At 45.2% G+C, this 25,553-nt stretch overlaps 1 protein-coding gene across 2 annotated transcripts in view; it reads left to right on the top strand.

Moving 5' to 3' along the window:
- Nucleotides 1-11,263: 11,263 nt before the first annotated feature.
- The window catches only part of ARHGEF7 (Rho guanine nucleotide exchange factor 7), a 121,246-nt gene continuing 106,956 nt past the window's right edge, over nt 11,264-25,553 (top strand). For both annotated transcript variants that reach the window (XM_086770463.1, XM_086770457.1), the window contains exon 1: nt 11,264-11,514. In XM_086770463.1, the coding sequence (XP_086626589.1) occupies nt 11,350-11,514 (165 nt within the window). In that variant the 5' untranslated portion in view covers nt 11,264-11,349. The remainder of the gene's footprint in view (nt 11,515-25,553) is intronic.

Genomic DNA, 25,553 nt, shown 5'->3' with positions numbered 1-25,553 from the left:
TTATGGAGTTCTGCACCAATTTGAATGCCTTTCTCCCTCTCTCTTTTTCACTCCTTTGTGCTACCAGTGCCACACACTTCCTGTGTCTTTGAACAAATCATGGTAACTAATGACCATGCTGGACATTGATCCATTTGCAAGCCTGCGTCATCCAAAGCCTTTAAAGGAATAGCTGTCTGCAGATCTAATTTTATTCTAGACTATGTTTCACTATTATTAGGGGAATATTCAGATTATTTGCAGCATTCCTGCTGTCCATGTATTAATACCTGCCTGCCTGAGTAGAAAGCTGAGCCTCAATCACACTGTGGTCGGGAAACTTATCTATACTTTATTTTGGGAGCTCAATTGGCTGTTACGGAGGGGCAGCTTCCGTTTCATCTGAGCACATCCTGTGCTAGTGGAGTACCTCAATCATGAACATATGTTACAGGAAATACAGCTGTAGCACATAGAGGGTTTTTAAATTATTATTAGACTTATGACTACAGGGCAGTGTCGAAGTTCATGGTCTAAAAGGGAATATTTCTTGACAGTCATCTTATTTTTAGGTCCTTTAACTTGAAACAAGATTTTTCTTGGTTTGAAATGGTGATCAAAATATATACAGCTGTAATGTACGGTAAACAATTTGATGCCTTTGTTGAAGCTAAATTTGCTTATGTGAGATTCTAGTGTTTACAAACCAAATAAAGAACAATAATTGACTACAAAAAGTTGAATTATTTCAAAGTTTGTTTGCTTAGTTTTTCTGAGTTTTTATTTTCCTTTTGGAAGAGGAAGCTAAATTATATCCAGCTTTGCAGTCCTGCAGGCCTTCATTTCTCTTTCCCATTTCATTAGATTATTTTGCCTTAAATTATAAATTTTCAGCTAGACCTATATCGTTTAATAACTACACCCCTAAAATGGACTTTAAAATAAAGAAAATAATCTGTCCTGTGCTTTGCAAATCAAAAAGTACAAGCAGAAAATTAAATAAAAATGTCTTGGGCTCAAATTTTGATCTTTTTATTGTATGGAATAGTAGCTGCTCCTCAAATAGTCCTGCTGTGTCTTTTTGAGGAGTAAAGTCCTTTTCCATGTGAATAAGGCTATCCAACTTTGTCACCCCATATTTAATTATGTTTCAGTACTACTACAGAAAATCTGCTCTTACAGTTGTTCAGGCAAAGATCTCAGTGTATTTATCAGGGGCTGAATAAAAATTATGGGATCACTCTGTAGCTACTATTGCTTAAGTCAAATGCATTACGGACTGTTTTTGTGTAATGCTTAAATAAGTATATATGGTGTTGGACTACTTGATTCATAATTCTCACCAGTTAGAGTCTTCAAAGGCTTAAGCCTTTGAAGAAACTTGGATACTAGCTGAAAGAGCATAAATAAAGACCTCAAGTAGTTGCTGAATTCATTACTTTATTCTTTTCACTGCTTATTTTTTATGTATGCAAAATTTTTAGCTCTGGTCCAAGCACAGTGTTGCATTTATTAAATTAATAATTTGTTGCAACTTCTATATAAAGACCAACCTTTACTTACATCAATATTCAAAATCTGGAGAGATTCAGAACAATTTTCCCTGGACATGAATTATTTCTTCATGCATTCAAATCAAGAGGAGAGAGCAAGGAAGGAAAATCCCTATAAAGTTCCCCTTGGATTTCTATCCATTGACTTTTAATTTGGGAAAAATTAAACTAGTATTCAACAGAATGAGGTAAGGAGCCTGGAAAACGTACAGTCTTCCTGTATTGGTGTTTCTCTCATCATTTTGCACTTCCTCCGTACCCAGCTGAGTTTCTGGATCCAGTCTCTACATGGCAGAAAAAGTGCAATGATGTATGGTAGTGTATGACCAGTCTTCTGAGGCAACAGAGAAGCATCCTTCCTGGAAAGATGCACAGATTCAGAGGGGTGCTCCCTTACTGGAGCTGGTCAATAGTCCAGTTCCACTTTGAAGGAAATAGCAGCAGTGGACGATGTCTCTGACTTTTTATTTGCTATCTCAGAACGTCCTAAATTACAGGAAACAGCAATGCTTGCCTTTCCTCTTGAAATGTTTCATGTCTATATGGAAGATCTGTTCAAAAGAAGTATTTTTATGTTGGTTTGAGTAAAAGGAGTGCAGTCATACAGGAATGACAGTGGCTGAGTACATTTTTCTCCTACCTGGTTTAGAAAACCACCCAAGCTTGAAGTTAACTTCTGAACAGCTTTAACACCAAAAACGGTAAGTTGAAATTGGCACAGAGGAGCCCATTTGTGAAAGATCTGCTTGCTTGTGGCTCAACCTCATCTGTGCCATATCAGTTGAGTTGTCTGAGCTTGAAATCAAAGATAGAGTAGTCCTGGCTCTTCTTCTATACATGTTTTAACATATACATATGATCAACTCCTCAGCCTGGGAAACTGCACCCAAGAAAATGGGGCGTTATCTTTTAAATGTTATTCAGCTAAAAGTTAGATAGAAGGGTTTATTCTTGTCAACAGAAGTTGCAGGCGGAAGTTGCCACAGATTAAATTTGTATGCTGCAATGGTGTCTTTTGAATAAAACATAATATGGGATTTCATACTTTATGTTTAAAACAGTACTTTACTTTTGTTTTGTATTGAAATTTAGGACAGAAAAGGAGCTAGAAGTGGGCTTCAGATTTTTTCATCACTCCTTTCTTATGTAAGACTCCTAGCTACTTCGTGAGAATTCGCTTGAGCATGGACTTTGGTGTTTGACTTCTGTATCAGCTAATTAAATAATCCTATTTCAAGAAGTACTTGACCAGTAGACGCAAGTGTATATACTGGAATGTAATGATGTTAAACTAATCATTACTGGTCCAGACAGTCCTGTGAGTTTGGATGGGAGAAAATTATGAGAAAACAATATGGGCTGGAATTGCAAGGACTACACTCAATTTCAGGCTTTTTTTTTTTTTTCTTTACCACCACCCTACCATTTTATTGGCAGGCTTTGTCTCATTTCCTAGTATATATTTGGAAGGTTGGATAGCTCGATCAAGTTATTTTGGTGGTGCTATTTCTTCCCTGTGGCATTAAGCAGTGACATTCAATCCACCGCAGCACAGCCAAGCAGCGTTTAAGGATCTCTGTGTACATTAGTTATGGCAGACATCAAAGCGGGAGGCTCACACTGAGGCCTGACCCCACCCATATTATTAAATTTAAAGATGATGTCAATACTGTCGTGAGTTATGCATCAAATATAAATTGGTTACAAAACATATCTGAATGTTAAACTACCTCAGATTGCCTCAATTGGTGCAATTAGACAGTGAATATAATTTACATGTTGAGCAGTGGAAAAATTCTTCCTTGTACTAACAAGGATACATTAAACAATGTCTCCAGCCAGTTTCCTTCCCTTAACATCCTTGCTTCTTAAGTTATTGTTTAATACACTTCCTAATCCTAAATTAGTGCAGGTAGTACTGATTTAGTACTATTTGGCATTGATGTAGCAGTAGCATTTTTTTTTCCTGACCGACATACATGATAAGAAGCTTTTCATTTCTGAACTGAACAATTATAGACTTGTTTTGCTGTTGAACTGAATATGCAAATAATTATGAGGAAAATAGGCGATGCTCCCAGGAACGCCTCTGGTTTCCAAGTCTAGTCCAATTAGTAAAGAAGGAAGCTTTTATAATGGTCTGTTTCACTGATCGGATAGAGTTTTATTAATAGAGATGGGACCAAACACTCTCCAGATTGAAAAGTAACTAGGTATAGAGTCAATCCATTATATCAATTACTGATTAATGCAATATAGGCTTATAAATATCATCACATGCATCATGCTGAAAATACAGAGAGATTTGCAGTGCTTTGAAGGTGCCCTAGAAAATTCAAGGTAAACACTGAGAAACTCATTTTGCTTAATTTAAAGTGATATTTTATTTTACCTACGCAATGTCTTTCCTTTTTGTAGCTATATCTGATAAGGAGCTGGAATACACCTTCTGGAAACTGGCTGAAAGATGCAGAAGCAAGGACTGCAGAGCTGTCTTTCAAAATATACTTTACATCAAGATAGAAACTCACCATTGGGAGCATAGGAAACATGGACAAAGAAAAAGGAGACAAAAATTTCATAGAATCTTCAGCCCAGGGTTCTTACAATGTTTTAGAATCCAGTTCCTGTGTTTAAAAGGAGGAATATCCCATTACTTTGTTGGAAACAGGAGGTTTAACACAAGGCCACTGAGTAGTGAAAGCCTGACGCTCTCCCTACAAGGGGAATTTTCATGGAGTAATAACTTGAGTGACATGACACCTGAAATATGCCAGGAGAATATGGCATAGGAAAATACAGCATATGGGGGCAAACGTTATGGATGCTTTGTTTGCTAAATGATGATGTCACCTAAGCTTAGGAATTCTACGAAATCCAGCATATCAGTGACTCCTATTTCCCCTTTCTAATCAGCTCGGGTGATCTCTGTGTGTGTGCCTTGGCTTTCATAAAGTTGTAGGCCTTTAGGATTCAAGGCCTCTGGAAGACCCTGTTTGGTAAGCTGCTGGTCAAGTGGCTACTAATTTATTGAAGCGTACTTTGTAGTTACATTTGGCCAAAATTAAAAGCACGGAAAGTGATAATCACTGCAAACAGGACTATAAAAGCCAAGGAAAAATAGGCAAGATTGGGGTTCGTAAAAACTGGGAGCTTAAAGAGAAAAAGGCAGAGGGCTTTCAAAAGAAGCACTAGGAGAACACCTTACCACTGACTGAGAGCGTCAGAAAAGTCTGAAGTGAACCAGTGATGATACAAAGGTCTATAACCTAAATGGATGTAATATAAATATGGGATTATGAGGGCTAGAAGGGTGCAGATCCTAACTGTAAGGCAGATGCTGGCGTTCATTGTCCGTAACATTTATTGATGGTAACATTTATTAATGGATCACTAAAAGGCTTCTATCACCTTGGCACTTTACTACCTACTGCATAGGGAACAGACATAGTCAACAAATTCTACTGTAGGACTAAAAATAAAAGGTCTATCAACTCACGTGGTCTGCTGCAAAAATAGTCCGGAGAACACTTGAAAGCTTGATTGAGCCGATAGACGTTACGCTGAGCTTTGCCGCGTGCTGGGCTGGGGCTCTGGCTGGGTGCCAGAGGGAACAGATTCCCGAAACTCTCCCCTGAGCATGGGGACCGATCCAGTTTTACAATTTTATCACACGTACCCCGTATGTGGACCATTCGTACAACTGTGAGTGAGAATCCTCTTGCAAACCTCACCAGCTAAGCAATCCCATCAGATTACTTTTTGAGTCCTCTTCCTCTTTACTCACAATTTGCACTGGGAATAAAGTGTGGCAATGTTATCATATGCTGATGGGAGAGTTGTACATTTTGTTGCTCCTGCTCAATGCATTGACCAAGAGCCTCTAGCATGTTTGTGTTCTCCTCCCCTCTCCCATCCCATGTGCTGCCTTTCCATCCTCCCGTACTTCAGAAATATCTTGAAAACGGTTTGTCTACTGCCAAGGACTCTGGAGTAAAGTGGAGGACAGGCTATTCACACCAGCAGCAGAATGCTACTTCCCTCTGTTAATGACAGGATATTTAAAAACAAAATGGGCATAGAGCTGTGGCAAACTTTTATAGGATTTAAAAATAGGAATAGAAAAGGACTCTACAAAATACATGCAAGCGTCACTGTGTGTACCTGCCAACCCAATGGGCCTGTATCTCAGAGAAGAGTATTTTCTTCCATTAACCTAGTTTACTAAGTGAATTTTCCAAGTGTCAGTGAACGAGTGTCATTAGCATTCACCCTCAGTGACAGAACGGCTTTGACTGTGGTTCTTCTTATTTGACTTCTCTCACTAAACCTTATCCATCATGATGAATTCTTGGCCCACTTTGATCTTGGTAGGCATAACGCAAAGTCTGCTGAGGAATGGGGCCTGGGTGAAGTCCAGTCCCTGCTTCTGCAGTCAAGTCATATAATCACTTTAACCCACTCGTTAATTTCCCTTCTAAAAGCAGCGGGGTTATTTGCCCCACTATTTCTTATCAGCATTGAAGATTTTTTGGCTTAGAAGAATCAAATATCTAATTTCCAGCGTAACTTTTTCAGGACCTGTTTATATCTATTTGTTTTTGTGCTAGCATGTCCTTAAGCTTAAATAGTTTGTTGCCTTTCTATCTGTGATATTTACCCACTGATGTATTTATAGACAGACCTCCTGTCCCCTTTCTCAGGCTTTGTTTCACCAGGGCAAACAAGCCAAGCTCCCATAAGATCACTGTCAGTCTTCTAATGACTCTCTTTCAGTGTGATTTAATTTTTCTGGAACACGAGCGTCCAAGTTTCTATACTCCAAGTGAGGTTCTGCTAATGACTCTGTAAGACTCTCCCTTACCTTTACTCTGCCCAAAATTCTTCATCAGATACATCCTAGAATCCAGTTTGCCCTTTTCATGGATGGTCATGTTGGTTCTCTGTAATCGGAGCCGATTGCAAAAGTTTTAGAGCTCGCTGTTTAAAAAATGTCACAGATTCATCAGCTTCAAGGGAGCTGTGACAGCTTCCACCAGCTGGGGATCTGCATCTGATATTTCAGCTTGCAGGACACAGCTTTCTCTGTGGCTGGCCCGAAATGGTGGAGCTCATTGCCAACTCCCCTCCCCCAAGACCTTCCCCAGGGGAACCACTGATTTGCTTCCACCCGGCCTGCAATGTTAAAAAAAGCACTTACTCCATCTCATGCTAATAAAATACTAGGCAAAATTTGGCAAATGCTTTTCATTCAGTACGCATGCGTTAAAAAACATCTGAAAATCTCAGCTCCTTTGTTGTTTAAATTAAAAACACTTTCAGTCATTTTAGCTGTTTTGATTTCTAGCCATTCAATTCTTGCCCTTCATTTCTTTCTCAGTCCTCATTAAGTGTGAATAAAACTTTCAAAATGGCAATTAAAATAGATTTCTTTCTGTGGAGAGAGAGCCTATGTGTGACTGCACGACTGCCCATTGTCCTTCTTCATTTCTTCTTTTCTGAGGTCTATACTTCATCTTCCATCATCTGTGATTCAGACTGAGCCCCTCATGGCCAGGACCATTGTTTTATATTAATCTCTGCCTAAAGCAGACACACTTGCTATTGGTTTCTGAAAGCATAAAGAATGTAGCAGATCAATGCTGATATCCCGAACTGCACTTGGAAGACAAAGGCAGTGTAGCTGTTGAATTGATGCTCTCAGGAGCATGGAAGCAGAGCTACATTTTGGGCTATCACGGACTTGCCAGAGGACTCTGCGGGTATTTCCATCTAAAGATTATAGCCAGGGTAAAAGCTACAAAAGCACCGGTGACTGTGATAAAACTTGTAACACAGAATTGTCTTAGCTGTCCCATCAAATGAAGCAGACATTAACAAAAATTTTGAGGGCTAAGACTAAGATGGCCAAGGGTCTGGCAGCAGCCTGGACTCTGAGCTCAATCGGAGCATGGTGTCAACAGGCTGCATCGACTTAAAACAAAGACGTGGTGACAGTATTTCTGCTTTTGAATAGACCCTAAATGCACCTGCTCAGGAAGTAGTAGAGCAAGTCGGCTAGAGGCTTGAAATCCATTTTCCAGGGGAAACAAAACAGGGAGTTGAGCTCTGGGACGTCTCTCTCCTAGCTAAAAACCCTAACTATCCTTGCCATCCCCATTTTCCCTCAGAGCCTGAGACAGCTGCATGCAGCCTCCATAAAAAAAAAAGATGTTCAGAAGCACCTTTTCCTTTGGTTATCTTTTTTTTTTTTTTTCCTTTTTGGACTGGCTTGGACATTTCTGCATTCAGTATGCTGCATCCTGTGAACCCTGTTTGAGACACCTAAGCCTGCCTGGTCACCCATCGCGCTGAACACCGCGCTACTGTCGCACTTTGTCAAGCACGTGCTCTGAGAGTCCTGTATTTGTGCTTCTGCATCAGCACTTTAGCTGCATTCTGTGTGGTACTCATCTCCTTATGCTTGATTGACAGGCTTCTCGGGACCAGAAATTTTGCATCTGCCTATTAAAAACTTGGAAGATAATGAAATAATTGGTTCTCTGTTGGTGTTTGTTTTTTTTTTTGCCATTGTCACCTGTGCCTGTACCACGCAGCTCATGAATCTGCCTTCCTGGGTTCACCAACACCATCTTTGGTGTATAGATTTTAACTGACACCTTCAGCTGACAGGTAGTCAATCAACAGCAGAGAGAGCTGGTGATATTGAACTGGTGATAGCTGGTTTCAGTAACTGCAAAAGACCAGCTCCCCTGCAAGCTTCAAGATACTTTTGAAAGGTAGATTTAACTAGACACAGAAATGTAGCTCTGAGTTGAATGCAGAAGTTTTGCTTTGTTGGGGTGAGGTTTTTACCCAGAGGGATGTAAATCTCCCTAGGCTAAAACTACAGAGATAATTACATATTGCCCGGGAATCCCAGCACAGTGATTGATCCTGTATGACCCCTATATAGCTAATTACAGACTGTCAAGGCAATTTCTCTTCAAGTCGGACCGATATTTAATTAGTCTCCTCCTCATTGAAATCCTGACCTTGATTTGGCACCGGGGAAGCAGAGGGTCATGTATCTGGCCAGAGCATCTCATTGCTGCTCCGGGGGCAGGCAGACAAGGTAGTAACAGCTGAAAAGGAAAAATGGCAAATGAGAGTCCAAAATGAAGCAGCAGCTTTCTCCACCTCCTATTTCCTTCCTCTCCCCCTCTCCCTCCTCTAAAACCTGTTGCTCACGCTAAAAGACTAAATGAAACCCACCTTTTGGTGGGTACAATTGCCTTTTGGTGACTTGCAGTTAATTTATAGCACAAAACAGAGGAGATAGCTCTGCTGGTAACTTTTTGGTCAAACTGGAAACTGGCAATTTATTCCTGCTGCTTTGTCTTTCAACCAGTTGTTAATCCGTGGCAGAAATTTACCTTCTATCTCGTGCCTACCTGGTTTCCTTGGTAACTTCTTGTAAGAATATTACAAAAGCTTGCAAAAGGCCAAATAAAGTGTCAGCTGCTTAATCTTTATTTACGGAAAATTTTGTGCTGTTAAATCTACTAGATCTCTGCCAAAGCTGGCTGACGTATTTCATAGACTATTTCCTTCTCTCTTGTTCAAAAAAGGGTCCAGATATTATTAAACAACAACAAAAAAAAAACCCAAAATATAAAAATCTCTTTGCTTGTGTAAAGAGATTTAAGACCTGGAAGTTACCTGAACCTTCATATGTGCTCCATAGCTATCCTTTATTTATGAGAATCGGTACTGAAAGGACCTGTTCAGCTTTGCATATATTTAAAATGTTTTGCAGTAAAAGGTGGTTAAAATCATGCCTTCTGATGCCTTCAGAAAGGGTTTTGATTGCTTAGATATGATCATGATGGGTGCCAAAATAAAGATTGTCATCAGTTTATGAATAATTTAGAAGCAAAAGTGGGAACAAAGTCAGGACAGAAGAGAATCAGAACAGCTTTACTTGTGAAACAAAGACGAAGGAGTGAAAATTGGCAATAATTACACGTTTCATTGTTTGTGCTACTTCAAAAGTCCCATTGTGACAAAGGTTCCACTCGCTCGATGGTGTGGATGCAAAATATCCGTCTGTGCTACGAGCTTGTGGTATAAACGCTCCGGACCGAGGCGTGCAGGAGGGAAGGATAAAACAAGCGAGTGGTGCAGGGAGAGTTCAGATGGTCTACAGTAAATTCCTCGTAGGGTGAAATCGGAAAAGGAAGGAAGCCAGGAAGAGATTGGGCACTTTTGAGCACTTCCACTTTTTTTCCTCTAAAGGTTTGGAAATGGTTCTCCTGCCTATGGCAAGCTTCTTTCAAAGATCTCCACTTAGGCCATCCATACAGCTTTCTGATGGCAAAAAACCCTCCAAATTTCTGGTTTTCGTAGCTAAACAGCTATTGGGTAGGAAGCTGTTGCTCAAAATATCTATGGAAGGGGCAAAAGGAAGGAAAAAGTTCCAAATGGCCAATGCTAACAAATTTTGGAAGAGGTATCACACCTCAGGTATCATAGCTTAAGAAAATCTGCTTCTATTATGGATTAGACGGAGATTTAAAGTTGGAGTCAGATTATCTTGTCTCAAATCCAAAGGCAGCCTTGTATTTCCGAGAAGCCTGTGAGGGCTTCTGGACCGAGAAAAGCACTTGCCGGAGCCGCTGCTCCAGGGCTGCGGTGGTGACATCGGTGGCAAGCCAGGCTGGAAGCAGAACCAGCGAGATGTATTCGGGGCTGGCAATGACCCTCCTGCGCTGCCTTGAAGGAGGCTTTGCCCCTCGAGGGGGTTTGGTGGGGTACGATGGGAACGGAGGAGAGCGCGGGCCATGGCAGCGTTGCCACGTGCGCTGCATCGGGGGGCTGATGGTGACAGAGGGGCCCTGGGGAGCCCGCACCAGGTTTTGGCAAAAAAAAAAAAATCCTGCTTGCATGTAGAGTCCTGTCCAAGCAAAGTCTTGACGGGTGGGTTTTGCTGGAATAAAAGCACAGGAACGCGTTCACTGCTCTCTTTCAGTTCAGCCTTCCCCGCCTTTCCAAATATTTCCGTTGGCTTCCCAACCAGTGCTGTTAGCACATGGCGAACAGCGGGCGTGGCGGCGGGGACGAAGCGTGCCGGGGCCGGGACTCCCTAACGGGGTTCCTCGCGCCCAGGAACCCTGCAAAAAAAAAAAAAAGCGGAAAATCGCGTAAATGGGCTCGGTCGGGCCGAGAACCCGCGGCCGCCGCTCGCAGAGGGAGGCAGTCTCAGACCAGCCGCTAACGGCCCGTGGGGGCTTGTTCCCAGGCCCGGGAGGAAAGGAGGGGCCGGGAGATCCGGCAACTTTCCCTCAAAAAGAGGGGGAAAAAAAAAAAAATCCAGGGCAGCCTCCTCCCGCCGCCGCCGCCGCCGTCCCGCGCCCTGCTGCGCGCCCGCGGAGGAGCCGTCCGTTCGCTAGGGGGCAGCCGCCGCCCGCCCCTCCCGGTGCGGGCCCGGACCGGCGCGGGGCGGAGAGGGGGCGGATGGGGGGGTGCGGAGCGGTGCGCGGCGCTCCGCGGGCGCGCTGCCCGCGCCCGACGGGGCTGGCTGCCGCCGCTGCCAGTGATGTCATGGGGCGGCGGCGGCGGCGGCGGCGGCGGCGGCGGCGGGAGGGGGGGGCGGGGAGGAGGCGGCACTGCAGCTGCATGTGTCTGTAGCGGCGGCGGCGGCGGCGGGGCCGGGGCGTCGTCATCTGCATTCACGTGGGGGCGGCGCCGGCCTCCGCCTGAAGCCCCCGCCCGGGGAGAGACAAAACCCACGCGAGGCGCGGGGTGCCGCGACCCCCGCCCCGCCGCCGCCATCGCCATGAATTCGGCGGAGCAGACCGTTACGTGGCTGATCGCCTTGGGCGTGCTGGAGTCGCCCAAAAAGACCATCTCCGACCCCGAGGGCTTCCTCCAGTCCTCCCTGAAGGACGGGGTGGTGCTCTGCCGCCTGCTCGACCGCCTGCTCCCGGGCACTATAGACAAAGTAAGTGCCTGCCATCCCTCCCGCCGCCCCCCCGCCTCCTCCCGCCGCCCCCCGCCGCCCTTTGTGCGGCCGGGCCCGCCGCCCCCCGACCCGGCCTCGCTCGCCGCCGGGCCCCCCGCGCCGCCTCCGCCCGCCCCAGAGGGAGGGGGGGGGTCCCGCCGGGAGCGGAGTGGGGGGGTGAAGGGCGCGGTGTGTGTGTAGGGGGGGTCAGCCCCGATCTGGTGTGGGGGCCGGGGTGAAGGCGGGGGGGCAGCGGGCAGCCTGGCTGATGAGGTCTTCCCCCCTTCAGGGCCACGGTTTTGCAAGTGTTTTACAGAAAAAAAAAAAAAAAAAGAGAAAAAAATAACGCTCCGCTCTCCAAATCGAAGTCCTGGATGTGCATAGAAGCTTTTTGGGGAGGGGGGAGCCGGGGAGGGGGGTGTTATAGACCCTTTCTGGCGTGTCGTGAGCCGGTTGCAAAGTTCTCTACGCAACTGCTGGAACAGTCGGTGCCTCACCTCGCCTGGGAGGTGATTCAGCTCATCCCTCCCAGCCCCTGAAGGACGCCGGAACCTTTGATGCTTAGTTTTCTTGAAGTCTGTTTTTTTACCGTTATTTGGGTCTTTTACTGCTTGGTAGCCTGTGGTGGGGGGGTTGGGGGGGGGGATCGTCATTCTTTTTGAGTTGAAAAAAAACGCATTACAGCTCTGTTCTTCATTGCGTTTGAAGAAAATGTACTCTGTCAGGTAACTTTTACGGGTTATGTGTGCGTACGTAATTCCCGTCGTAGCTCGGCTAGAGCGAGGGGATTTGATTTTTGATACTGTGCCTCCAGACTTGGGACGACGCGGTTGTCTCACCTGGCAGCACGGCTAGTGACCCGCATCTTGGCAAAACTTTCCTTGTGAGCCGGTACGAGGTGGTGAAGAGAAGATTGATGAAGGTCATCTGCCATGCCAATGGAAAAGCCCTTGCTTGAAAATAACGCCATGTTTTTCACCTTTTGCAGCTGGCAGACCACTCCACACATTGGAGCCTTCTGACAGTGTGCTTTTGTTACCTTTTGTGGCTCTTTTTTAAGTAGTCTGCTGACCCACAAGGTTGAAAACCAGTGCTTTTAGCTTGGTAGGGCGCTGGACTGGGCTGTCTCCCGTTGGTTTGCTGCCAGCTGGGGTTGTTATGTTTTGTGTTGTGCTGTAGTGTGCAGGTCCTGGCTCTGGACTGGAGTCCCACTCTACGAGGTGTAGTAGGTCACTCCTGCCCCCTGAAATCCACAAGCAAATTAGGAGGCAGTGTGGGGATTGCGCGGGAGCCCGTGGTGCTGTTGATGGGTGATGGAAGTGACAAGAGCGGATGCAGCGTGGCGGCGCAAGTGTGGGTAACTCGAGGTCCACTGTGGTGACCAGTGGAGCTGGCTGGGACAGCCAAAGCCATTGCCAGCTTTCCCCGCCACCATTTTCCCAGAAGCGGCTGTTTGTGTGATAGAGCCGAAGAGGATGCGTGTCCCCTCCTGAGGAGCAGTGACTTTGTGGCCGTGGTATGCGAGGTGCAAGCTGTTGTCCAGTACGTTGGGCTGTGAGCTGCGGCTCCAGAGCAGGTAAATGTTCTGCTCTGCTGTTCGGGGTGGCTCGTGTCATACGGGGATCCCCAGCCTGGCCGGCCACCTGCTCAGGCAGCCTCTGCCTGTGCCTCCTTGCCCCCAGACTCTCTTGCCTGAGGAGGGTCTTGGCAGCCCGTCGCACTGCGCCACTCCAGGCACCCTGTCTGAGCACCTCTCCAAAATCTTGCAGTTTTGGGTCCTGAACTTTGGGGCAGAAAAATCTTTCCCTTTGTGTGGATGTCAAGTCTAGTAAAATGGGGTCCTGAACTCAATTTGGGAAACGGGCTCCACTGAACAACAAAAGAACTAAAAGAGCACGACAGGAATAAGTGTTAGAACAGCGTTTCCCAACTCAACGTGCTTTTCTGTGTACAGTGTAACTGGAGACGGCTCAGTTAGTGCGAATGAGAAGCGCTCTGCTCTTTTCACGTCAGAGGAGTGAATGCCTCTGATGTTCAGGCATGGGGGTCTCTTCACGGCACCCACACCCAGAGGAGGGTTTTGCAGAGGGGCACAGCTCCCCACAGCCTACCTCACTCCCAGCCTGGCATGCAAGGAGCTATCGGGGGGTTATCGTGGACCCCACAGTGCAGAGGCGCGGGGTTTGCAGTGGGTGGTGTGCGTGCTGGGACAGCAGCCAGGGCAGGAGGAATGATGGCGCCTTGCAGCTGCCCACCATCTCCCCAAGCTCACCCTGTGTCGAGCAGGACGCTGGGATGGGCAGCTGCTGGAGGTCCCTGCCGACCTAGTGTGTCTCCTCCGGCTTTGTCTTAGTTAAGATCTGGGGAGAAATGACCCTTCTTAAATTTCTTTTTTTTTTTTTTTTTTTTTTTTAGAGGCTCCTTATTTTTGTGAGGTATACTGTACTTATTTTTGTGGACCGCTCACATTGCACTTTCGAATTCATAGATGCCTCTGAGAGACCCATGAACTCATTTTCCCATCCAACTTTGTGAATATTCTTTTTCTGTAGACTCAGAGAATACACCACGTACTTCTTTCATGCTCTCAGCTGCCGTTGCAAGTCTGAGCTACTTTCATAACTTTTTTCCTTTTTTTTGTTTGCTAATAAAAACACATAAAACTTACATCCTTCCCTGTATTATGTTATTTTTTTGCAATGTCTTTTTTTTTGTACTGCTGTTCATTGTGTCTTATTTTTTTCATACTGAGTGCATTTTAAATATGAGCTCTTTTATTCCTTATTTGTCCTGAAAGCCTCCAGTTCAAACTGGACACTTTTGAAGTCTAGAAGATACGAGGTTTGTCCCACAGATGTAGACTAATTCAGTTCTTAAAATCATTTGAGATCATAACTTTCTATAAATATCTGACATCAGCAGACACTTTGAAGACTCACAGAGCTCATTTTTTCTGTAAATACAAAGTAGTAACTAAAACCAAAGAGGACGTTAAAAATGCAAATTATAAATAAGAAGGAATGTTTATCAGTTTGGGTTTTTTAAAGATGTTTTATAAAAAAAGGCTATAAATACATTTATTTCTTTCAAAAACTATTTGGGAAGAGGATTCAATATGTGCGGGAATGCAGTAATATATTTTTTAGCATTTTGTGCTTTTTAAAGCCTCTGGGTACCCTGAGAGTAATTAGTAGAAGATTTTTAATAAATAAAGGTCATGTGACCATAAAAGGAATAAAGCACTTGAAGGTCAAAGAACAGATTTTTCTAAGTCGATAAAACAAATTAGTGGGTTTCAAGGTTGGTTAGCATGTTCTTCCTTTAGATTGCTGTGTATTTGTATACCATCCTTGCACAGAATAATGTACAGAGCTTCTCGTCAGGAAGTTTTGGCTGTATTTGTTTACATTACAGTCATCCTCTATCTTGAACAACAGCAAAGGACAGACACTAAATTCACCAGATTCCAAGAACTGTGAATGGATGTAGTTTGGAAAGTAGTGTCATTACAGACTGTTTCTCTCATTTTTGGGCTCCTTTTTAATGTCATGATGATTCTTTTGTGTTTTGAGAGAGACCATGACAGGGTAAACCAAAATAGGTGGGTTAGGCAGGGTGAGGGTACTGCTCAAAAACCTTATCCTGAACGTGGGAAAGCAAAAAAAGGGAGAGGAATTATTAAAAAACAAACAAAACTCCCCCAAACCAAATCTGGCAAAACCCACAGTAGCTTCCCCCACCCAGACCAAACCCCGCCATGTGTTGGTTTTTTAAAGCACAGGGACCTGTACTGAAACAGGCAGGTGAGTTGACCTGCTCTAAAGGATAGGGAATTGCTGAATTCAAGTGGTTTGAATGAAGAGCCGTGGTTTCAAGTTACAGGATTTCAGCCCTGCGCTGTAGAGCTGAGTTATTTCCCTGGCAGGGGAGAGGATTCCCGTGGAAGCGTTGCAGTGCAGTTGTCTGCCACTTAAGATGCTTTTCCTCGCAGAGATTATTTTCCAAACAGATTCCTCCGTCGCAGACCAGTTTGACCCACTTTTGACGTTGTAAACAGAGATCAGAACTGGAGCGGGAATTTTCCTTGTCAGACGAGGCTTTGCGCTCCATTAAGTTTTGTCTGTACTTTCATTTTTGGTCAGCTGTTCGACAGAAAGCATCATTTTGAGGGCAGCTTTGTTCTGTTCAAGGAAAACAGGGAAGATACATCAGGGGATGTGGCGCAGTGGCCATTTGGTACCTTGTGGTCCCCCCCCCCTCGTTAGGGGCTCCCGGAGGGGATGGGAGCAGCTGGCTCAGCCCTTTGAATTCGGTCGATGGGGAAGCGTGCTGGGCGTGCTGCTGGGTCTCCTGCACCTTGGCCACCCTCTGTCAAACAGCCCATCGCCAGCCGTTGCACCCGAGCATGGGATTGAAGAACCCAGAAGCTGCTCTGCTGCACGTGGGAGGCTGATCCAAAACACAGCCGCTTCCTCTCACTGCTCCCGCATCGCCGAGGCGTGAGAGGAGCGTCACAAGGCTGGCCCCAGGAAAATAAATACCGCGCTCTCTTGCTGGCTGAGACTCAGTGTGCGGCTGGAAGAAAAATTCGTTCTCCGAGTGGAGGATTGGGCACTGACGTCAACATTAGTTTGGTTGTTATTTGGGATGGTATCAGCGCTGATGGCAGCAAAGATTAGTATCTTTTTATAAATACCTCATATGTTAGTAGGATTCTCTTTTTAGTGATAGAGGTCTTTGGCTAAACGATGTGTTCTGAATTGTAATTTTGGAAGAAATTAACTCTTTGCAACTCAAAAGGCAAACAAATGTCTGTGTATGAGCACAAGCACTGAAGAAGAGTTGGGAGACCCCAAAAGGAGGGTTCAGGCTGCCACGTGCAGTCTCACCAGCCACCTCCTCGCAACAGGTGTGAGCACCTACGGCTCTGGTGAAGGGAGGTTTATGTTCACTTGTCTCTGATTTCACATGGACATATCAGGGCCAGATACCTCTGTCCTGTTGTCACAAGGTGTGACCTGGATGTGGTGTTTCAGGCGTTGCAAAGGAAGAAAGAAGGAAAGGTGTTTGGGAGCCAGAGGTAATAACAGGCGGTGATTTTTGTCGCCCGATAACCTTTGCAGAGGGTGCAACACCGGCTGTGAGCTGACTGGAGCCCAGGCAGAGCTCAGGAACCCTGGTGAGCATCCCAGCAGTGGTGCAGAGGTTACTCCTGAGGTAGCAGTTGCCAGGCACTGGTTGCCCCTGAGCAATCTGAATTTGGGAAATTCTTCTGGCAGGATGGGTCTGCCCCTGCAGCCCTGCTGAGGCTTTCGGGGTCTGCCTGAAAATCCGTTGTGAGGGTATTGCAGACGCTGGTATTACAATAGCAGCAGCAGAAGGTCGTGGTAGGGCTAGACCTGGGAGGCAGGAAGCAAAATCTGCATTTTAATATGCATATGCTCTCTCCCCCCCAGCAATAGTCTTTACGCAGAGCCTCCCAAGGAGATTATTTGTGCTCTGGCAAGAATAATCCGCGCCGGGCAGCTGTGCCTGCCATGGCTGTGTGCTTGAGAAGTGCCGGCGTGCGTGGGGATGCCGTTGCTCCAGGGTGCAAGCACTGCAAGGGTGAGCCAAGTGCCAGGATGGTTTGGTCCTGTAACAGAGTTATCATTGGCCATGTTGTCATTTACCATGTTACTCCTATGGTCTGGTGAGAGCAGGGGTGCACGGATGCACTGAAGGACAGTGCCCATGCTTTTGCCATCTGTGCACAGGCTGTGTAATTCTGGTGGCTGGAATGTTGTCCAGAGAAACACGGTCTATAAGTGTGCACTGAGGAAGAGACGACTTGTATCTGCGTTTGCTGTCTTTTTCCTTGAAAATCAGATCTTGTTAATGCATAAGGGTCTAGACTGAATTAAATAAGGGCATGCCAGACCCTAAGAAGAGGGGGAAATTAATGAAACTATTGGCAATTAAATTGTTTTTGTGACAAAACACAGAAGGATAATTTAGTTTTGCTGGTCTTACTCTCATTAAGATCCTTTCCACAGTTTCTAGATATGTTCTTTCTATGTCTGTGCGTAATATGGACAACAGAAAATGCAATTCCTTAGCCCTCAGGCACCCTACTGCTACCCAGACCGTCCCCCAAACACTGTGTCTGTGTGGGGAAAAGGAAGAGCTGTGGGGATAACACCAGCATGCTCCCTCTGGTTACTACTGTATGCTAGTGGCTGAGGGCACCAAATCGTTCAGCTGAAAATGTTCAAAATTGTAATTCAAGCCTTAGAAAACCTGGCTTTAAAATCGAAGTTTACAATATATACGTAAGTGTATTTATACTTATATACACACATATATGTACTTAAAATCTGGCTTTGAATCACTGAGGGGTATTTGATATAGACGTTTCTTAAATCACAATTTTAATTAGTCGTTACCCACTGGCTGTGATTTGAAGAGCTGGAACCTTAAGACATTTCAAGCGTGACAGGGCTTGCAAAAACACTGTGAGCTGGCAGCGTGGAAGCAGCGTCAGTCTTGCACCTTGGCTGGCTGCGCTTTGCTCCCTGATCCTCAGCCAGTGTGACACTCCCGCGCTCTCCCCGACTTCGCTGCATGGAGCAAAGCCACCTCCTCTCCGTGTCTCTCGGTACAACGTGGCTGCTGCCATCACCCACCACCGGCACCGCAGAGTCATCTGCGAGAAGTTCCTGTTGCACTGCTCCTCATCACGGATCTTTGGCACCCAGTGTGCAGAGTCCCCTTTTGGCCCCCGAAACGCTGCTGGGGTCTAACAGCATTTCGTTCAGGTCTCCATTTTCCAGCTCTGCAGCGAGCGTTGTTGGACAATGTTGGCAGTGTGCCCAGGAGAGGTTCTCCACTGTAGGGCTTTGGTAGTCGTATGGAATATTTTCACACACAGAAAGGGGGAAAAAGCAGTAAAAATCATACCCTCCCCCTGCTTTGACGGTGCAGCTGTGCTGACAGCCAAGTGCTTTTGTTGGCTTTGTTAATGTCACTGGGGGAAGCGGTACCGTTAGACTGGCAGAGGAATTCCCTCTCTGGCATATGTTACATCCACAGCACGGAGCGATGCCAGCATATCTAGCAGCAGAGCTCTCCCAGTGTAAACAAACCCTGAGTGATTGGACTCCTGAAGCCCCAGCTCGCGCTGCATCAGAACAGCGACGTTGCGCGGGAAGTGCTGCAGCCTTTATGTGAGAAAGGGTGCAGAATCCCCACCTGCCAGCCTCCCTTCGCAGGGGAACGCCAGCGAGTGGAGCTCCCGAAATACCTTTTTAGGTAGGTTCTCGCCAAGCCCTGCCCAAATGCTGCCCGCACCTGGAGTAGCGCTTCAGCGGGCTTTTTCCACTTGCTGACTTCAGGGAAATACACGTTTTCCTGTGGGCATCTAATGCTGGCACCCCTGGAGCTCCGCGGCATGAGGCTGATAATACTGCGTGGGGTCGGTGACAGCTGCACGCTAGCTGATGTCCTCTTTTTCTTTAAAAATAGCAAGAAAACAAGCAAAACCACAGGAATTAGGAATATTATTCGTCAGCATTTAGGAAACACTGGAAAGAAGATTACTCCTGCAGCTGCGACTAGACTCTTGTGTGTGTACGTGTAAAATTCTTCATGCACACTGCCATGCATGTGTTTCGGTAGGACTCCTGCCTAGTTCGGTTCCCAAGGTGGGCCTGCCAGTGGGTCGTAATTGCAGTTGCAAAGGCAGCTTTCAGTCTCGTGTTTGCTAAGTTTTACGTGCTCGGCGTTCTCAATTTCTTAACGCTGTCTGAATGTAGGTTTTTTTTTTTTGTGTGTGAAATATAAAAATACAATGGAAACTTGAGAAAACGAGAATACCATCTAGAATGCCCTCGTGCCCTTAATTTACTGTGTTGGTATCTTAGGGCTTGGTCCCACCTCATGTAGACTTTGATGGGAATTTGATCAGGGTCCAAGGGAAGTAACAAAATACAGTACTTCTGCAAAGATCATATTGTTTTCCTGAACATTGTTTAATACAGGTGCGAATCTGAAAGATTGAGCTGAAACAGCTGTATCAGTTTTACAGGATCATTTTTGCAGGGCAGATTGAAGAAAAAGTGGTTCTAGTTCTTGTGTAAGGCTCAAAGAACCAGTTTATCAAGGCTGCCACAGATCTGGCTAGCATTTTAACCAAACTGTACATTTCCTTTGCAAACTTAACTGAACTTAGTTTTTCAGGGCTATTTCCAGTCAGGGACTGAAGCAGCTAAAGCGGCACATCAGTGTGTTTGAATGTAGGTCACTGCTAATGAGGGCTGGTCAAGCAGACGAGCATTTCTGAACACGTGCAGGGGAAGAACTTGGAAGAGCTGGAGGAGTCTTCGGTCAACCAAAGTGCTCCTGGTTACAGGTGCTGTAGCAGGATGGAAGTTGAGAGAGCATGGAGCTGTGGCTGATGAGCTAGTGTGGCCCATTGGACAGTAAAGGAAGGGTGGTGGCATAAGGTTGTGTGGTAGAAGAGTAGGGCTAAATGTGGGATTGGAGTTTGGGATTGGAGTTTGGGATTGGATTTGATGGTTTGGAAGGTGATGTTGTGTGGTCTGAGGCGGAACAGATGGAAAGAAGGAGTACAGGGACTGGTGTGGCTATGTAGGATGTGCAGCAGAGGAGTGTCAGATGTGGGTTTAGCTGTGCTGATGGCTGTGGAGCAAGGCAGTGGGATCTAAGAGCTGCTGTTGCAGTTGTCACTACTAGTGGTATCCAAGGGCAAGAGGTTTGGGAACCTCCATGCTAAATTATTTCATAAAAAGCGGGCACCTGTCACTTCTCAGAGAGGATACACTGTTGAGTTCTTCCAAAGGATGCTCAAGGGACTCTTGTGGACTCAGGAGATGACTGAAGTTTGGAATGCTAAGCAGATGAAGGCTCACTGAAGTCCCAGATGGGGTCAAGAACACAGGTGCACTTTTGCTTTTGCCTTCTGCTGTGTCTTAGCTCTTGGTTAACTTCAAGGCTGGGTGTCCTTCTCAGCGTATAAGAACTTTAGGTCATATTTTAAGGCGCCTGTCCTTCCCTTTGTGCTGTGTGCGGAGCCTAGGTGAATTCTTGCGTGAATCCTGGAAATGTAAAATTTGGGCACCTGAGTGCTTGGGTTGTAGGAGCTTCAGTCTTTTACTGGATCTAGCTCTTACTGTCTACATTGACCGCCTGCTGCTGCATTTTCGGAGCATGGGTTTCCTCACACTAAAATACAGGTGTCCAGCACACGGTAGCTGCTGCGTGACTTATTATTGAAGAGTTTGTGGGCAGCAGGTTTTATAGGTTGGGAAAAGTCAGTACTAAGAGCTACACTCCCGCAGAAACAGCGTTGTGGTAAGGTCTGGTGCTCCACCAAGACACCTCATTTTAAAACAAAACTGCACCTTGCTGAGAATCCTGATCCATGTTTTTAGTTTAATGATAGCGTCCTGCACATGTCACCTAACACCACCAGCCAGATGTGTGATCCGTGAAGTGGTTGGGCTCGACTGCACAGTGCTCCTTACTTAGAGGCATGGAAGGTGCGACCCTTTGAAGAGCAGCTGTGACGACTCCTGTCCTGGGAGGAGTGTGGGGTTCCATCCACAGTCCTCTGAGCCTGGCTCTCTTCACTGACTGTGGAGGGAGCGCCGCACCTGCCATCGGTCCCTTCCAATGGATGCTTCCTCAAGAAGCAGACCATATCCTTCCGTGTAGCTATGGAGGATGCCGCTGTGATGTCACTTTCTTTTCTGTCCCTGCTGGATGTGGTTTGTGAGGGTGGCTGCTCTGGGACTGAGGATGGAGCAGGAAACCCAAATGCCCCAAGGCGTCGGGCGTGGGTGCAGGAGCAGGCAGGAGGCAACGCAGCTGGGAGCGGTGGGGAGGGAAGGAACCTGCAGGAGTTGCTGGTTCACAGCCTGTGTTAGTGTGAGAATGGCCTAGCTTCCTCCCCGTGAATTTTTTAAATCTCATTTTTATCCCTGAACACAGACCCTGCTGACAAACCCCAGCCTGCAGCACTTGTGCAGGAGGTGTTTGCCTCTGTGCCACCATGCTCCATCCAAAGATCAGTTGCTCTTGGTGTTGTGCCTTGGTTGCTCAAAGGGGCTGGACGCAAAACAGAGTTGCTGTGGGACCAAATGTCATCAGTAGGACCCTTTCATTAGCATTGCTGCATTGTTAATTTATGGTATTTTTACTGATTAGATTGCAGTAATGCTCTGTGTGTACAAGGTATGGAGAGAAAACTCTTTCCTGCTGCGAGGCAGATACAGTGTAAAAGGCTCTGGGCAGGATGAACAGGGTGTAGGAAAAATGGTCCCGCATGTTGTGACAGAGGACAGTACCCCCATCCACCCTGTCCCTACAATACCTCCCTTTGGGATTGCATTCTTCTGTGATGCTCTTCACAGTGCGGAGTTTCCTCTTTGTGGGGTTTTCCCTAGGATGCCTGCTTGAGGGATGAGTCTTTGAACTTCAGACTCGGGCAGCTGTACTTGTGAACAGGACATTTTAAAGTGTCTGCTGGACATGCCTACTAGTTTGCAGCTACCTGTTGTGTTCTTTATTAGTTTCTGCTTTCTAGTAACTGAGATAGTCTTCCTACATAGTACACTATGTTGTACTATCTGTATGTCGGGCTAGAAAAATTATTACGTTTTTAAATGTATATGTGGTAACTCTTTTGTAATTCATCCTCTTGCTGTTGCCCTCATGCCTTAATTTTTCGTATTTACTCATTGCAATCGGATGACTGTTTTTTTTTCTTTCAAACTCATTATTTTACACGTTCCTTGCTTATTTCCTTCCTATACTTTCCCTGTCTGAATGAAGTAATGTTAGCCTTTTTCATTTTTTCTAAGACTGCCGCTCTCATACCTTTTCTTGATACTACCTGTCTCTCTGCCTTGCCCTTTTTTATTCATTAGTTGTTGTTGATTAAAATCATAGACTTAATCTGATCAAAACAGATGGAACATCTGGCTAGGTACCGTCTATTTGTATCGTACATTGTTCTCCACCTTTTCTGGATGGCAGAAAATACTCCGCTCCTGGGTAGCTGCAGTGCATCACAATGAGCGTCCTCATTGAACTAGCCGTGATTTCCAGAACTACTCCCTGAGAGATAAAATCTTAATCAGAACCTGTCCCTGAACCACGAAGAAGTGGTTTAAACTGTTGCTGCTCTGTGTATTACCTTTCCCATGTCTCTTTGGATTCCACTGTGGAGCCCCAGTCCCTAATTAAGAATCTGTCAGGTCCCTCTGGAATCCTTGTCTTTTCTAATTACTATTAACCTTTTTTATTTGTATTACTAGAGCACACAGAGTTTCCAGTTGGACACTGAGGCCTCTCTGTACTAGCAGTTGTGTAGACACAGGAGACGAAGACAGCCCCTATTAATGAACTAACAGTGTTGGTCTATGACAACAAGAGGATGAGGCAAATATTTCCGGAGAGGAAAATATGTAATCTCTTTATTTCATTGGCTTTATGTGCATGCAATCTGCTTTTATTAAGCTAAGTAATTTTGGAGTATGACCCTACTTTAATTTTATTTTGTTTATCCTTTCTCTCTGAATGTATTTGCCATCTTTCAGGCAGATTAGGACTTACCTGCCTCAGTGGTCTGCTTGCATTTATGTGCTGTCACATTTTGAATAGTCTGTGAGGCTACAAATGTGATCTATGAGAGTGAGGTCACCCTCCTGAGCCTCCTATAACTGTGTGTAAAGGATGTCATATACCGTAAGTGTGACTTTAACACGGGCTTGGCCTGCGTAATTGCACTTTGTGATTCTGTCAGGGGGGTTCGGTTTGTTACTCGGGTCCCTCGCTGTGATTCTCAGCCATCTGTTGAAGGCTGCCGGAATCACATGAAGATATCCCAGGTAAATGGCTTAACAGGTTTGTGTCTTTTTATGGGATCAATAACACTTTAAATTTCTAGCAGGATACAAATGCTAAGATATTTTTAGATTCATTACCCATACACTTCTGTCTGCTGTTGGATAAAAATGCCACTGTAGCCACAGAGCTGAGAAAATGTAGCCTGCCTCTTACCTCACCCTTGGAGTCTTTTCCCTTCTTTTGTGAGAGAAGAAGTGACATTTCTTACTGGAACTTATTTTATTCTTTCAAGGGAAGATGATTTTTGACTGGAAAACAGGCATTAGAGTCCTGGTTGGGCTGAGGTCTCACAGATGTATATTTGGCACGTATTTTAAACTTCCAGACCTGAAAGAGGACAGTTTGTGGAGTTTGGGTTTTCTTTGCTCTTTGCTTCTTTGCTTCTTTAGGTGGAAGGTTTTGTCCTCCTCTAATCAGATGTCCTCCTTTACCCCTTTTTTTTTTGGCCTATTTCCAGGTATTATGCAGTGGTTTATGAGTTACATGCAGTCCCTTATGAGGTGGTATTCCATATATCTGGGTTTCTTAAAATTACTGATTTCTGTGCTTAACGTGGCGGGGACTTGGGGAATAAGGAATGTTAAAGTGGTGTACCTGATTCTGTTATGAGACAAGATGTCTTCTTTTATGAAACAAGATGTTTTCTTTTAAGAGAAATCTAGATTTGCTATGATGTCTTGTTAGAGGTTATTCTTGTTTGAGGAGCAGAAGTGATTTTAAGGTTTCTCAGGATGAAAAGAAGCCTTGATGAAGTAGAAGCAACCAAGAAAATTGGGTGCGAAAAAGAAATTAGCAAGTCTGACCTATAAGGGGAGATCTAAACCAGTTATTATGCAAATAATTTCAGAAAAAAAAAGAGTTTATAACTGCAACTATATAATTATTGTGTAAGTATTAGGAATATGGAGAAGGGAGCATACTAGAAGCATCACCTTCCATGGAAATACTAATGGGATTCTCAGGAATCCTGTCTAACAAGGGATGTTGGCATGATTGACTAAGCTTGAGATTTCTTACTAGAATTGAGAAATAAGTTAATTGGAGTAATCAAAAAGTGTAACAAGCAATAAATGCAAAACCAGCAAAAACAATTCAAGAAGCACGAAGCTCTTGATGTTTCCAGGAGCGTTCTCTCACCACTTGTGTCTTTCCTGAATTTACAGAGATCGTCTTTTGGGCTATTGTACCCATGTAGGATTTCCTTGGTGTTCCCTTTATGTTTTTTGTGTAGCAAAAGGGTTATTGTTAACCTAGAGTGGTTTATCATAGTACCAAACAATTTGAGGAGTTTGAAGTGTTTCCTCTTGCTTGAGGAAAGGAAAATTCTTCAACTCCTATTGCTACCAAATTCTTAGTATTACGAAATAGTGGTTTTCATTTAAAAATAACCGGAATTTGTGTTTAGAAAGTGATAGTGACTTGTGTTTTAAATTTCTTTGTAACAGATTCACCCTGTCGTGCTGTTGTATTTGTTAATTTTTCTGGTGTCACAGGGTCAGAAATGTCTTTGATCCTGTATGAACATAGAGAAGGTGCTGCTACCTTGGTTTCAGCTTGATGCAGTGTTTGGAGTGAACCTCATGTGAAGTTCCCAGTGCTATGGGGGTGGAATTAGCTTGTGACTTTGTGTAGCCTTGACATAACAGGTGCATTTAAGAAAACTTCTTCAAAGCGTAACGTGTAACCGAAGGACATGATGCCACGTGTTACCACCTTAGCTTCCAGCGACTGGCTGCTCTTCTGTGCAAGGCTTTCCCCTTCAAATGAAAAGGGGTGTCCAGGGCTGCAGGTCTGTCTTCCTCTCGGTTTGGGCCATGCTTTGTTTGCTAAACTGCTTCAGAGAAATCAATGAGCTTATTGTGAAACGATGCTTACGTATGCACAGAATTCAAGTTAAGCTGTGGTAAGTTACGCTATGGCCCTGAAGCGCGTGGAGCTGGCTGTTTTTCTGTGGAAGGTCTACACCTGACTTTCAGGGAAGAGGTTGAACTGAAGGCAGCATGAATGTGGGTGCAGAGAGGACACGGCGGCGTTGCCAGAAGCTCTTTTCTCTTAAGTTCAGTCAAGGTTTTCCTCCTTGGGAAGTTGCTCCTTTTCTGGGGTAGGAAGAGACTGCAGCTGTTTATTAA

The sequence above is a fragment of the Chlamydotis macqueenii genome, chromosome 1 (assembly GCF_036417535.1).
Source record: "Chlamydotis macqueenii isolate bChlMac1 chromosome 1, bChlMac1.mat, whole genome shotgun sequence".
Lineage (NCBI taxonomy): Eukaryota > Metazoa > Chordata > Aves > Otidiformes > Otididae > Chlamydotis > Chlamydotis macqueenii.
The sequence above is the reverse complement of the archived record's forward strand: the minus strand, read 5'-3'. Positions and strand labels throughout refer to the sequence as shown.